At 61.6% G+C, this 15149-nt stretch overlaps 2 protein-coding genes across 19 annotated transcripts in view; both read right to left on the bottom strand.

Moving 5' to 3' along the window:
* Positions 1-1294: 1294 nt before the first annotated feature.
* GOLT1A (golgi transport 1A) lies at positions 1295-3674 on the bottom strand. The gene is made up of 5 exons (XM_085561304.1): positions 3491-3674; positions 2582-2673; positions 2327-2505; positions 1759-1822; positions 1295-1610 (listed from the first exon to the last, which is right to left on the bottom strand). The coding sequence occupies exons 1-5, from the start codon at positions 3513-3515 to the stop codon at positions 1572-1574; spliced, it is 399 nt and encodes a 132-aa protein (XP_085417430.1). The 5' UTR covers positions 3516-3674; the 3' UTR covers positions 1295-1571.
* Positions 3675-5060: 1386 nt separating this feature from the next.
* The window catches only part of PLEKHA6 (pleckstrin homology domain containing A6), a 62187-nt gene continuing 52098 nt past the window's right edge, over positions 5061-15149 (bottom strand). For 15 of the 18 annotated variants that reach the window (XM_085561293.1, XM_085561294.1, XM_085561295.1 and 12 more), the window contains 9 exons: positions 14564-14710; positions 12329-12449; positions 12154-12242; positions 11285-11464; positions 9974-10138; positions 9706-9839; positions 8940-9082; positions 7652-7773; positions 5061-7400 (listed from right to left, as the gene is read on the bottom strand). In XM_085561293.1, coding sequence (XP_085417419.1) covers positions 7661-7773; positions 8940-9082; positions 9706-9839; positions 9974-10138; positions 11285-11464; positions 12154-12242; positions 12329-12449; positions 14564-14710 — 1092 coding nt within the window. In that variant the 3' untranslated portion in view covers positions 5061-7400; positions 7652-7660. The remainder of the gene's footprint in view (positions 7401-7651; positions 7774-8939; positions 9083-9705; positions 9840-9973; positions 10139-11284; positions 11465-12153; positions 12243-12328; positions 12450-14563; positions 14711-15149) is intronic. The other 3 variants (XM_085561290.1, XM_085561302.1, XM_085561288.1) reach the window with 2 other exon arrangements.

Raw genomic sequence — 15149 nt, 5'->3', positions numbered from 1 at the left:
AGACAGGTGACAATGGGCATAGCCGGGTGACAACGGGCACAGACTGGTGACAACGGGATAGACAGGTGACAACGGGCACAGCTGGGTGACAATGGGCACAGCCAGGTGGCAATGGGCACAGCCGGGTGACAACTGGATAGACAGGTGACAATGGGCACAGCCAGGTGACAACGGGCACAGCTGGGTGACAACAGGCACAGACAGGTGACAATGGGCACAGCCGGGTGACAACGGGCACAGACAGGTGACAACGGGATAGACAGGTGACAATGGGCACAGACAGGTGACAATGGGCACAGACTGGTGACAACAGGCACAGCCTGGTGACAACGGGCACAGACAGGTGACAATAGGGGTAGAAAGGACAACAGGGACAGCTGGGTGACAATGGGCACAGACAACGGGTGACAACAGGCAGAGATGGGTGACAACAGGCTCAGACAGGTGACAACAGGCACAGATGGGTGACAACAGGCTCAGACAGGTGACAACAAGTTCAGACAGGTGACAACGGGCACAGCCGAGTGACGACAGGGACAGCTGGGTGACAATGGGCACAGCCAGGTGACAACAGGCACAGCTGAGTGACAGCAGGGACAGCCTGGTGACAACAGGCTCAGCTGAGTGACAACAGGGACAGCCTGGTGACAATAGGCATGGCTGGGTGACAACAGGGACAGACAGGTGACAATGGGCACAGCTGTGTGACAACAGGCACAGCTGTGTGACAACAGGCACAGACAGGTGACAACAGGCTCAGAGACACCATCTCCCATAGGGTTCCACAGGGAACAGGCTCAGCTCCAAGTCGTTAATTAATTCCTGCACGTTAATGAGGAGCCATTTGATGAGATTAATTAAGCTCCAGCTTTCAGCGCACCCTGGAGCCCGGCTGGGCCCAGGACAGGAACTCGGGCAGGAAAACAACTCAAAGTCACCTGGGGTGACACTGAGGGAGCTCCTGGCCTGGAATGTCCCTGTGCCACCTCCAGTGCTGGTCATGGGAGTGTCCCCGTGCCACCTCCAGCCATGGAAATGTCCCTGTGCCACCTCCAGCCATGGCCAGGGGAAGGCTCCTGTGCCACTTCCAGCCACAAAAAGGTCCCTGTGCCACCTCCAGGAACAGCCATGGAAATGTCCCTGTGTCATCTCCAGCCACAGAAAGGTCCCTGTGCCACTCTCAGCCATGGGAATGTCCCTCTGCCACCTCCAGCCATGGCCACGATGCCTCCTGGTGACATCGGGAGGTGCCAGCGCTGGGACAAGCCCTGAGCCATGTGAAAGGAGTCTGAGCTCGCTCTCAGACATTTTTTTAATTAAATTAAATCTTTCACAGAAAATAATTAAATATCCACAAGAGCTCCAGAATCCAGCCTGGTACAGCCCTTGGACCCCGGAGCCCGGCTCAGGAGCTCGGTGGGACGGTGAGAGGACACTGTCCCTGCTGGGGGACAGCTCTGGCCAGCACTGAGGGTCCTGGGGACAGAAGAGCCACCAGCTCCTGGGGACAGCCGGACCCGGGGCTCTCTCCCCATGTTCCACCGCAGCCACTCGGCCCAGAGCTGCTCAGGTCACACCATGGAGCCGCTGTCCCACGTTTTCTGCAGGAGCTGCGACGGGGACAGACCAGGATTAGCGGGAACATCCTCCTGGCCAGCTCTGGGGACACCACGGTGACATCTCCCGTGCAATCCCGTCCGTGGGGACGGATCCCAGCCAGAGAATGCCCACCCAGAGGGGTCCCCAGCCCCCTCTCACCTGGCTCAGCAGGGGGATGTTTGCCAGCGAGCCCAAAAACCCGAAAGCCACCGGGAAGAAGCTCCTGTGTGGACACAAAAGGCCCCGCTGAGCTCTGGGGAGCATCCCCTGAGCCCAGGCTCCATCCCGAGGATCCCATAAAGATGATCCCATAATGAGGATCCCATCCCAAGGATCTCCTGAGGATTCCATCTCGAGGATCCCATCCTGAGGATCCCATAATGAGGATCCCATGCCAAGGATCTCCTGAGGATCTCATCCTGAGGATCCCATAATAAGGATTCCATGCCAAGGATCTCATCCCCAGGATCCCATCTTGAGGATCCCATCCTGAGGATCCCATAATGAGGATCCCATGCCAAGGATCTCCTAAGGATCCCATCTTGAGGATCCTGTCCCGAGGATCTCATCCTGAAGATCCCATCCTGAGGATCCCAACCCAAGGATCACATCCTGAGGATCCCATGCCAAAGATCCCATCTCAAGGATCTTATCTCAAGGATCTCCTGAGGATCCCATAATGAGGATCCCATCCCAGGGATGTGATCCCCAGGATCCCATCCCACACCTGAAGAGGGAGATGAAGCCGTAGGCCTCCAGCAGCATCCCCAGGATCGGCCACCTCATGAGGACCACGATGAGCCCCCCGAAGAAGAAGCTGGTGCCCTTCAGCTTGGGCCGCTGGAAGAAGAAGGTGAAGGTCCTCCGGAAGCCGATGATGAAGACCAAGCCGGAGAGGAAGAGGAGCTGGGAGGAGGGAGGGGAGAGGGTCAGGGCAGCTCCTTGACCCGGCTGTGGGGACCCCCAGCCTGGCCCTACTCACGTTCCCGAAAGCCAGGAGCACCGAGTCGAAGTACAGGAGGATCCCAAAGAGGAGGAAGAAGAGGCCGAAGCCGACCAGGCCCACTCCGATCCCTGTGGGAAACGGGCGAGCAGAGGCCAAGACTCCACACCTGGGGTCCCAGCACCTCCCAGTCCCGTTCCTTCCCAAAAATCCCCTTTGGGCTTTCCCCCCAAACCTCAGGACCAGCCTTTAAACCCAGGCCAGGCCTGGAGGAGGCCATTGGTGCCCCAGGAACCCCAAGGGCACCGGATAAATCAGGAACCACCAAGGAAAACTCAACGGGAAATCCCTGCTCAACCTTTCCCTTCTCCCTTCTCCCTTCTCCCTTTCCATTTTCATTTTCCCTTTTCCCTTTTCCCTTTTCCCTTTTCCCTTTTCCCTTTTCCCTTTTCCCTTTTCCCTTTTCCCTTTTCCCTTTTCCCCTTTCCCTTTCCCCTTTCCCTTTTCCCCTTTCCCTTTTCCCTTTTCCCTTTTCCCTTTTCCCTTTTCCCTTTCCCTTTCCCTTCTCCCTTCTCCCTTCTCCCTTTCCATTTTCCCTTTTCCCTTTTCCCTTTCCCTTTCCCTTTCCCTTTCCCTTTCCCTTTCCCTTTCCCTTTCCCTTTCCCTTTCCCTTTCCCTTTCCCTTTCCCTTTCCCTTTCCCCTTTTCCCTTTTCCCTTTCCCTTTTCCCTCCAGGAAAAGCTGGAGATGATCCTCAGATGATCCCAAAAATCTCCCCACCCTCAGCCCATCCCCTTTCCCACCTCAGCCCTCCCTGCCCCAACCACCCCATCCAGGGGGTCCCAGCCGGGACTGGGATCTGCCAAATGTCCCCACGGAGCTCCCAGATCCCGAATTCCCACCGGGACGGGAATTCCCGCCGGGACGGGACCACCCGGTGCCTGCTTACGCTGGAAGTCGCTCAGGGTCACCATCTTGGCGGAGCCGGGGCTGGGCGAGGCCGGGCGAGGGTGGCCCCTCCGGCAGGGTGACCCTTGGAAAAGCCCTTTAGTCCCCACGTCATCCTGGGAATCATTAACGGCCCGGGAACGCCCACGGTGCCACCTCCAAAAGGGACACGGCGGCTCCAGAAGGGACACAGTGGCTCCAGAAGGGACACGGGGCTCCAGAAGGGACACGGTGGCTCCAGAAAGGACACAGTGGCTCCAAAAGGGACACGGGGCTCCAGAAGGGACACGGTGGCTCCAGAAGGGACACGGTGGCTCCAGAAAGGACACCGTGGCTCCAGAAGGGACATGGGGCCTCCAAAAGGGACACGGTGGCTCCAGAAGTGACACGGTGGCTCCAGAAGTGACACGGTGGCTCCAGAAGGGACACGGTGGCTCCAAAAGGGACATGGTGGCTCCAGAAGGGACACGGTGGCTCCAGAAAGGACACCGTGGCTCCAAAAGGGACACAGTAGCTCCAGAAGGGACATGGGGCCTCCAAAAGGGACACGGTGGCTCCAGAAGTGACATGGTGGCTCCAGAAGGGACACGGTGGCTCCAAAAGGGACATGGTGGCTCCAGAAGGGACACGGTGGCTCCAGAAGGGACACGGTGGCTCCAGAAAGGACACCGTGGCTCCAAAAGGGACACAGTAGCTCCAGAAGGGACATGGGGCCTCCAAAAGGGACACGGTGGCTCCAGAAGTGACATGGTGGCTCCAGAAGGGACACGGTGGCTCCAAGGGGGATGTGGTGGCTCTAGAATGGACACGGTGGCTCCAGAGGGTCACGGTGGCTCGAGGGGGACATGACAGCTCCAAGGGGGATGTGGTGGCCCCAGACGGACATGGTGGCTTCAGAAGGGACACGGTGGCTCCAGGGAGGATGTGGTTGCTCCAGAAGACACATGGTGGCTCCTGAGGGACATGGTAGCTCTACGGGGGACACGGTGGCTCGTGGCCACCAGACCCTGCTGGTTCTGCCCTCCCTTTCCCAGTGGAATGAGTTCCGTGGGATGGGATGGGATGGGATGGGATGGATCCCTAAAACAGGAAAACCAGGGAGATTGTGACTTCCTGGGGTGGTTGAGTGGCACCGAGGGGACAGCGGGGGTCCCTGCAATGTCCCCAGGAGCTGCAGCTCGCGTGAATTCCCGCGGATCCCACGGATCCCAGGCTGCTCCGTGGGAACGGAGAGTTTGGGAATCTCCCAGCTCCCGGGATTTGCTGGTCCACGTGGGAACGTCGGCTCCTCCAGAGCCAGCACAGCATCCCTGCGTCACCTCTGTCACCCCAGAGCCACCGCCCAAACCCGGCTATTCCCAAAATTCATCCCACAAACTGCCCAGGGATGGGAATTCTATCCCTGCCCGAGCACCAAACCCAATCCTAACGGGAAAACAAATCCCAAAAAAACACAGGGAGAGGGAGGAGCAGCTGCCTCTGGAGCCCCGTCACCCCCTGCTTCTCCAACCCAACATTAAAATCCACATCCAAGCCCACCCCTGGAAAAAAAAAAAGACGGGAAAACGTCGTTGTTTCATAGATATTTTTATTTCTCTACCGCTAGGAAAATATCCCAGAAAACCAAAGCCCTCCCGTCCCACCCTCTCCGAATGCATAAATAGATTTATTTATTTATTTCAGCCCGATGCAAATCCTTTCCGGGTTAACAAGTCACTGCTTTATGAAGTGTTTATGAAAAATAACAACCAAAATAATATGAGTTAATTAAGGTTTGGTTTCCTTTTTTTATTTTTTTTTTTTATTATCGGGGATTTTTTTTTAAATAAAATAAAATCGCGGCCGGGTCACAGCTTGGGGACAGCCGCTGGTGGCTTTGGGAAGGGCGGGATGGGAGCTTTGGGTCCCGGAGATGGGAATTGCTGCCCCACAGCCACCCCAGGATGTCCCCAAGGTGTCCCCAGAGGAAGGGGGGGTCTGCCCCAGTGACCCGAGAGGGGACACAGGGAAATAAACTCATCCTCTCTTCAAACTTACAGTCTCTGTGTATTTTATTTTAAATAAATTTGCTTTTAATAAAACCAGAAAATATATATATATTTTTAAATATTTTTTTTCCTTTTTTTTCCTTCTTCTTTTTTTTTTTTTTTAATTTTTTTTTTTATTTCCTTCCCCCTCTGATAAATTGGCAAAGAATCTTTTTTTTTTTCCCTTTTTTTGTTCTTTTGCTGGCGGGGCTGGCGCCAACAAATCCTGCAGAGAAGAGAGAGCTCAGCACAAGCTTTTTTTTCCCGGGAAAAGAAGAGGAAAACCAAATATAGATATATATTATAAATGTAGAATTTCCATCAAACATATATTAAGGCATGTAAATAGCAAAATAAAGGGCCAGCTTTATGAGCTAAAGGGGCTGAGGGAGGCTCAGGATTTGGGGTTCCAGGGATCCTACAAGTATTGCTAAGTTGGGATTGGGATGCAGAGAGGCCCCGGGGGTTTGGGATGGGGCCAGGAGGGATGGATGGGATTTGGGATTTGAGATTTGGGAGTTGGGATCCAGCTCCTGGCTCTGACCCCCTGCTAGAATCAGAATTCAGGGATTCTGCTCCTTGCCCACCCTCCAGGACGATAAAGAAAAGGGGGAATTTGCTACAGGAAATCCGAACCGCTGGAAGGGGCTGGAGAGCCGCGGGAAGGGATTTTTGGAGGGTGGCAGCAGGTCCCCAGGTGACCCCGCTGTCCCCAAACCCCTCCTCAGCGCTGTCCCCACCCTCCAGAGAGGGTCCCTGGCGACCCCACAGCTCCTTCATCCCGCCTGGCACCTCAATTCCCTGCTCTGCCCCCATGCCACGTCCCCATCCCCGCCCAGCGCTCCCGCTCCGTGCTCGGGGCGCCCTGGGCACCTCGGTGTCCCCCAGTGCCACCTCCCTGTCCCCTCCTCCTCCCGCCGAGCCGCGGGCGGTGACACGGACGGGCTCCAAAATCGGAGCTCAGGGAGGGGCACCCAGGTCCGCTGGGAGGTGGCAGCACCATCCGTGGTGGGGACAGGCGGGTCCCCACCCCGAGGGCCCCGTCACAGGCCTTGGGGGCTGTGCCAGGAGTCCTGTGCTCGCCACTGGGCTGGTGGCCACTGTCACAGGTGTCCGGCTGTGTCCCTGTGGCCACTGTCACAGCTGAGTGTGTCCCTAGGGCCACTGTCACAGTTGGTTGAGGATGTCCCTGTGGCCACTGTCACATCTGTCCAGGTGTGTCCTTGTGGCCGCTGTCACAGCTGTTTGGGGATGTCCTGGTGGCCACTGTCACATCTGTCCTCGTGGCTGCTGTCACAGCTGTTTGGGGATGTCCTGGTGGCCACTGTCACATCTGTCCTCGTGGCCGCTGTCACAGCTGTCTGGGGATGTCCTGGTGGCCGCTGTCACAGTTGTTTGAGGATGTCCCTGTGGCCACTATCATATCTGTCCTCATTGCCGCTGTCACAGCTGTTTGGGGATGTCCTGGTGGCCACTGTCACATCTGTCCTCGTGGCCGCTGTCACAGCTGTTTGGGGATGTCCTGGTGGCTGCTGTCACAGCTGAGTGTGTCCCTGTAGCTGCTGTCACATCTGTCAGGGTGTGTCCTGGTGGCTGCTGTCACATCTGTCCGGGTGTGTCCTTGTGGCTGCTGTCACAGCTGTCCGGGTGTCTCCCGGTGGCCACTGACAGCCCTGGGGGCTCCTTGGGGACAAGCCCGGCCCCCTGCATCTCCTCGGGGCTCCCGCCGGTGCCACATCTCCCGCTGGTGTCGCCGCCGCAGGCAGGGAAGGGGGTCCGGGAGAAGAACCGGGGGCGGCGGCGCGAGGTTCGGTGTCACCTCAGGAGGGGACTAAAACGTGGCCCCGTGGAACTTGGCGGCGCCGGCAGCAGCCAGGGCTTGAGCTGGGCGGGGGGGACAGGACAGAGGGGCTGAGCTGGGGGGGCTCCACGCCGCGCCCACCCCCCCGTGGGGAACGCGGCCGGGCTTGGGCTCCGGGGAGCCGGGGGAGGCTGGGAGGACCCCCCGGTTTTCATGCTGGGCCCCCCTTTCCCCACCCTGCACGGCCCCTGGGGCTCGGGGGGATGCGCGGTCCATGGGGGAGCCGGGGCTGACGTGGCAGCGAGGGGATGACGTCAGAGAGAAAGGTGCTTACGTCACAGGCTCACACCCGCATGAGCTGGCTGCTGTCGGCCCGGGGCGGCTCGGACGAGAGCGGGGTGGCCGGTGGAGTCGGGGAGGCTGGGGAGGTGGGAGGGCTGGGGGTGGCACACTGAGCTGGAAAGGAGAAACGGGAGAGGGCAGTGAAGGACAAGGGACGGCGAGGGGACAGCGCCGGACAGCGAGGGGACAGCGAGGGGACAGAGAGGGGACAGCAAGGGGACAGCGAGGGGACAGCGGCGGACAGCGAGGAGGGGACAGAGCTGAGGGGACAGCGAGGGGACAGCGAGGGGACAGCGCCGGACAGCGAGGAGGGGACAGAGCCGAGGGGACAGCGAGGGGACAGCTCCGGACAGCGAGGAGGGGACAGTGAGGAGAGGGGACAGCGAGGGGACAGCGCCGAGGGGACAGTGAGGAGGGGACAGCGAGGAGGGGACAGAGCCGAGGGGACAGGGAGGGGACAGCGAGGGGACAGCGGCGAGGAAACAGTGAGGAGGGGACAGCGAGGAGGGGACAGCAAGGAGGGGACAGCAGGGCTGCCAGGGGAAGGGGGGAAAGAGAAAGGAAATGGGGGAAGCAAGCGCTGGTAGGGCAGAATCACAGCTGGCAGGACAAACAGCCACAGCTGGCAGGACAAACAGCCACAGCTGGCAGGGCAGAGCCACAGCTGGCAGGGCAGAGCCACAGCTGGCAGGACAAACAGCCACAGCTGGCAGGGCAGAATCACAGCTGGCAGGAAGGACAGAGTGACATCTGGGCACAGCACGCACACGTGAGCTCCCGGCAGGGCTCCTCATGGACAAGGCACGGCGTGGCACAGCGGTCAGTCAGGTGCAGGATGTCACCACGCTCACCTGGGCACAGCGTGCCACCACGAAGCGCCACCATGCATGGCCACAAGGTGCCAGCCCATGCCAGCACAATCCCTCTGGCACGGGGTGGCACCACAATTTCCCGCGTGGAGTGCCACCGTGCTTGCTCAGCCACTCTGTGCCACCTCATGCCACCTCATGCCACCCATCCAGGCACTCCCACGCTCGTGCTGGAAGCTGTGCCCGGCTGGAATGCCAGCTCCATCCCAGGATCTTGGGGCGGGCAGCCCCAGGTGTGGCAGGCAGGCCCAGGAGCTGTTGGCGTCACCCGTCCCCCTGTCCCAGGGCTGACCCCTGTCCTGCCCATTGTCCCCTCACCCAGTCAGCAGCTGCCTTCGCCCCCCTGCCCTGCTGGCACCTCGCTGTCCCGGGGCTCCGCAGGGTCCGGCCCTCCAAGGCCCCGTTCCTCACCCGAGAGCATCCGGCCGCGGCGCGAGGCCTCGGCAGCCAGGGCGCAGGAGATCTCGATCCTCTTCTCCTGCTCCTGCAGCTGCACCTCAGGGTCCTGCGGGGTGTCCACCTCCCCCTCGCCCAGGGGGATGACGTTCTGCAGGCTGGGAACGGCACCGGGGCTCAGCACCCCTGCCAGGACCCCTGGGGTGGGGTGGGGTGGGATGGGATGGGGGGAGAGGGCTGGTAGGGTCCTCTGGGATGGGTGGGGAAGGGGTGGAGGTGGGTGGGTGGTCTCAGAATGGCAGGGAAGGGATGGAGGTGGGTGGTCAGTGCCCCTCAGGGTGCCCAGGGAAGGGGTGCAGGTTGCAGGTGGGTGGTCAGTTCCCCCTCAGGGTGCCCAAGGGAGGGATGAAGGTGAGTGGTCAGTTCTGCTCAGGATGAGCTGGGAAGGGGTGGGTGGTCAGTGCCCCTCAGGGTGTCCAGGGAAGGGGTGCAGGTTGCAGGTTGCAGGTGGGTGGTCAGTGCCCCTCAGGGTGCCAAGGGAAGGGGTGCAGGTTGTAGGTGGGTGGTCAGTACACCTCAGGGTGCCCAGGGAAGGGGTGCAGGTTGTAGGTGGGTGGTCAGTGCCCCTCAGGGTGCCAAGGGAAGGGGTGCAGGTTGTAGGTGGGTGGTCAGTACACCTCAGGGTGCCAAGGGAAGGGGTGCAGGTTGCAGGTTGCAGATGGGTGGTCAGTGCCCCTCGGGATGACGCCTGGCACGGCCAGCGTGGGCACTGCAGCCTCACCTGGATTTGGCAATGAGAGTCTTGATCCTTTCCACCTTCTTCTGCTTCTCCTTCATCTCCTCGGGGCTGAGGGGCGACTCGGGCTCCAGCTCCACGTAGCGCTCGGGGATCAGGACTTTGTCCGGCGTGGACAGCTGGGGACAGCGGCACGAGCTGAGCGGGTGCCCTGTGCCGCACCCTGGGGACTCCAGCCCGCACCGCTCACCCCAAAAACCCGGACGCAGCCCCGGGGACACCCCGGGGACACTCGGGGACACGCGGCGCTCACCTCCTTGTTGATGTCCACCTCGTAGTGCTGCGGCTCCAGCTCCATCTTGCGCAGCCGGGCGATCTCCTCCTGCGGCGTCTCGTACGCCTTGCCGGGCTCGTCGGAGCGCAGCGCGGCCTCCAGGTCCGAGATGTCCACCTCGTGGATGCTGCGGTGCCGCCGCACCTGCAGCGACCGCGCCCCGTGTCACCGCCGCCACCCGAGGTGTCACCCCGCGGTGTCACCCGTACCACCCTGTGGTGTCACCCGTGTCACCCGAGGTGTCACCCATACCACCCTGTGGTGTCACCCGTGCCACCCGCGGTGTCACCCATACCACCCGAGGTGTCACCCCGCAGTGTCACCCGTACCACCCTGTGGTGTCACCCGAGGTGTCACCCATACCACCCGAGGTGTCACCCCGCGGTGTCACCCATACCACCCGAGGTGTCACCCATGCCACCCTGCGGTGTTACCCGTGCCACCCGCGGTGTCACCTGTGCCACCCCGCAGTGTCCCCCATAACACCTGAGGTGTCACCCGTGCCACCCTGCAGTGTCACTCGTGCCACCCCACGGTATCACCCGTGCCACCCGCGGTGTCACCCGTACCACCCCACAGTGTCACCCGTGTCACCCGAGGTGTCACCCATACCACCCGAGGTGTCACCCCACAGTGTCACCCGTGCCACCCCGCAGTGTCACCCATAACACCTGAGGTGTCACCCGTGCCACCCGCAGTGTCACCCGTACCACCCCACAGTGTCACCCATGTCACCCGAGGTGTCACCCATACCACCCGAGGTGTCACCCCACAGTGTCACCCGTGCCACCCTGCAGTGTCACCCATGCCACCCGAGGTGTCACCTGTGCCACCCCACGGTGTCACCCTTCCCACCCCACAGTATCACCCATGCCACCCCACAGTGTTATCCATGCCACCTGAGGTGTCACCCATGCCACCCCATGGTGTTACCCGTGCCACCCGAGATGTCACCCATGGTGTCACCCATGCCACCCCATGGTGTCACCTGTGTCACCCATGCCACCCCGTGGTGTCACCTGTGCTACCCTGCAGTGTCATCCGTGCCACCTCAGGTGTCACCTGTGCCACCCGAGGTGTCACTCGTGCCACCCTGCAGTGTCACCCGTGGTGTCACCGATGCCATCCCACAGTGTCACCCATGCCACTCCGCAGTGTCACTTGTACCACCTGAGGTGTCACCTCTGCCACCCAAGGTGTCACCCGTGCCACCCCGCGGTGTCACCAGCGGTGTCACCCGTGCCACCCTGCGGTGCCGCGCCGCTCCCTGTGCCGGGCTCCGGGACTCACCACCTTGTAGGAGGAGGGGGTTTTGGTGCCGGCGCCGTCGGGCTGGGGCCCGGGGAGCTGCAGGCTGCGCCGCTTCTCCTTCATGGAGCCGCTCTGGTGGCGCTTCATGCGGTCCAGCTGCTCCTCCACGCTCATCTTCACCTTGGTCTCGGTGGCGAACACGGCGCTCTTGGGTCTCTCCTGCGGGCGAGCCCAGCCCCACCGTCACCCACTGGTGGCCGGTGACACCCTCCCAGTGCCACACCCCTGTGCCGTGAGCCGCTGGGATGTCACCGCCGGGATGTCACCCCTGAGATGTCAGCCCTGGGATGTCACCCCCAGGAGGTCACCCCCGGGATGCCACTCCCGAGATGTCACACCTGGGATGTCACCCCCAGGGTGTCACCCCCAAGATGTCACTCCCAGGATATTACTCCCAGGATGTCACCCCCAGGATGTCACCCCTGAGATGTCACCCCTGAGATGTCACCCCTGAGATGTCACCCCCAGGATGTCACCCCTGAGATGTCACCCCTGAGATGTCACCCCTGAGATGTCACCCCTGAGATGTCAATCCTGGGTTGCCACTCCTGAGATGTCACCCCCTGGATGTCACCCCTGAGATGTCACCCCCCGGATTTCACTCCCGGGATGTCACCTCAGGACTGTCACTCCTGGGATGTCATCCCCAAGATGTCACTCCCAGGTTGTCACCCCTGAGATGTCACCCCCGAGATGTCACTCCCAAGATGTCACTCCCAGCAGCGGGGACGGTGCTCCATCCACCCTGGGGGTCTCCAGGAGGTGGGTGGTGACACACAGAGCCACTCTCCTGTCCCCAGGCTGCAGCAGAGCCCCCCGGCTCACCCAGCCCCCCAGCCCGGCCCTACCCGGGAGCCCAGCCCGTTGGCCAGGCCGTTCCTCCTGGGCACCGCCTCGTCCTCCGCCGGAGATTTGGTCCTGGGGGGGACGATTCCCACTGCGGGGACACCACGACACCAGGGTGAACCCTCGGGGACCCGGGCAGGGTCCCAGTGCCACCCCGGGGTGTCCCCAGTGCCGTACCCTTGTTGAGAGCCGCTTGTTTGTCGCCGTCGTGCTCGGGCCGGGCCTGCGGGAGCCCCTCGGGGCCGGGGGGGCTGGGCCGGGGGGGCTCCTTCTTGCTCTGCTCCAGGCCTGGTTTGGGCTGTGCGGGGGGAAAAGGTCCCCAGTGAGCCCCAGGCCTGCCCCGGGCCACGCTCTGCCTGGGGACAGCCGCTGCTCTGGGGTGACAGATCAGGGACACATGGAAGGGGGGACACCCTGACAGGGGTGACAGACAGACCATGGACAGGGGACACCCGCTGCTCTGGGGTGACAGATCAGGGACACATGGAAGGGGGGACACCCTGACAGGGGTGACAGACAGACCATGGACAGGGGACACCTGCTGCTCTTGGGGTGACAGATCAGGGACACATGGAAGGGGGGGACACTCTGACAGGGGTGACAGATAGACCATGGACAGGGGACACCCGCTGCTCTTGGGGTGACAGATCAGGGACACATGGAAGGGGGGGACACTCTGACAGGGGTGACAGACAGACCATGGACAGGGGACACCCGCTGCTCTGGGGGTGACAGATCAGGGACAAAAAGGGAACACCCGCTGCTCTGGGGGTGACAGACAGGGGACACATGGACAGGGGATACCTTGATAGGGGTGACAGACCATGGACACATGGACAGGGGACACCTGCTGCTCCTGGAGTGACAAATCAGGGACACATAAAGGACACCGCCTTGCTCTTTGGGTGACAGATCAGGGACACATGAACAGGAGACATCCACTGCTCTGGGGGTGACAGATCAGGGACACACGGGGGACACCCACTGCTCTTGGAGTGACAGATCAGGGACACACAGACAGCGCACACCCTGACAGGGGTGACAGACCACAGACACACGGACAGGGGACACCTGCTGCTCTTGGGGTGACAGCCAGACCACAGACACCCTCCATGGACACACAAACAGCGGCCAGGTGGGACCAGAGCACCCCGAAATTGTGGGGAGAGCGGCCGAGGGGGCTCTGCTCCTGTCCCTGCTGTGCCCCATCCTGTCAGGGCTGGGCACCCACAGGAAGGACAAAGGTCCCTACAGGGTGACAATCCCTCCACAGCCTGCAGGAGCTGGGGACAGGGACATCCTGGCTCTGTGCTGGGCTCCCCCTGCCCCCCGTGCCCGTGGGGTCACAGGGGCAGGAGAGCCAGCAAAGGGACATTTTTGGGGTCCTTCCCCTCTTCATGCCATGGCAACAGCCCAGGAACTGCTGGGGTGACAGAGGGGTGTGACAACAGGCACAGCAGGGGGTGTGTCCCCCTAAATCCACCCTGACACCCGTGGATGACACACAGCCACTGCTGTGCCACCCACGGCAGCTGGAAGTGCCACTGCGCTGGCACCGTGCCCCTTCCCGGCTCGGCACAGCCGCACTGTGCTTTTCCACAGTGACACGTGCCAACCCGCCGTGAGGACACTCGTGTCCCCACACAGAGCCAGCCGAGGTGTCACCAGGAATTCCCAAATCCAGGTTTGCCCCGGAGCTGGGGGCTCGGAGAGGTGACACGGAAGGACAGTGACAGAGGCAGAGCAAAGCAGAGGGGACAACCAGGGACAACCTCCCCAGGAGAAGGAGGAGGAGGAGGAGGAGGAGGGGACAATCCCTGTCCTGAGTGTGCACAGGGCTGGGGACACCAGGGGTGTGGCAGGGCTGCAGGATGAGGAGCTGTCACCACGCCAAGCGCCACCTCTGCGCTGTCCCCGAGGATTTGGGGTGGTCAGCTCCTGCTCCAGCCTCATCTCAGTGCCTTCCATACCACGAGGAGGAGGAGGAGGAGGAGGAGGAGGAGGAGGAGACAACAATCCCTGTCCTGAGCGCACACATGGCTGAGGACACCAGGGATGTGACAGGGATGCAGGACACGGAGCTGTCCCCGCTCCAAGCGCTGTCCCTGAGGATTTGGGGTGGTCAGCTCCTGCTCCTGCCTCATCCCAGCGCCTTCCATGTCACGAGGAGGAGGAGGAGGAGGAGGAGGAGGAGGAGACAACAATCCCTGTCCTGAGCGCACACATGGCTGAGGACACCAGGGATGTGACAGGGATGCAGGACACGGAGCTGTCCCCGCTCCAAGCGCTGTCCCTGAGGATTTGGGGTGGTCAGCTCCTGCTCCTGCCTCATCCCAGCGCCTTCCATGTCACGAGGAGGAGGAGGAGGAGGAGGAGGAGGAGGAAGGCGGCAGCGCCCGCAGGGTTCGGTACCTGTCCCCGCTTGGCCTCTCCTTGGTGCCAGGAAGGGGAGGCGGGGTAGGGCCAGAGGCGGCTCTCGCTGGGGAGCGGAGGAACGGCCGGAGGAGACTCCAGGGGCACGTAGGACTTGGGGAGGGGAGGTCGAGGCGGGCCCGGTTCCTGGGGCGGGCAGGAGCGGGAGGCGTGAGGGCAGAGAAGGAAGAGAGAGTTAGAAAAGAGAGAGCAACACGGCGGGAAGCGTCCTGGAGGGAGGGATGGAGGAGGAGAGGATGTCCCTCTCGGTGTCCCACATCCTGCCGCTTGTCCCCAGGGCCAGGCAGGGCTTCGGGGCTGTCTGAGTGAAGGGTTCTTGGCAGTTCCTGTGAGCACTGGTGTCACCTCTGTGCAGCCAGGCGGGGTTGGGGAGTCCCCAGATTGCGCCCTAAATAAATGTCCTGTGCGTGAAGGTGACACCAGCACTGGGGGAGGCCACTCAGACACACCAGGAGCTGCTCCTGGAGCTCAGCAGCTCCCGTCCCTCCAGACCCACACCCTGCAAGGACCCCAAAGTCACCAGGTGACACCAGGGCCCATCCGTGTCACCAAAACGGTGCCACCA

The sequence above is a fragment of the Lonchura striata genome, chromosome 26, assembly GCF_050655825.1.
Source record: "Lonchura striata isolate lonStrDom1 chromosome 26, ASM5065582v1, whole genome shotgun sequence".
Taxonomy (NCBI): domain Eukaryota; kingdom Metazoa; phylum Chordata; class Aves; order Passeriformes; family Estrildidae; genus Lonchura; species Lonchura striata.
Note: the sequence above shows the minus strand (reverse complement) of the source record. Positions and strands in the feature narration are given on the sequence as shown.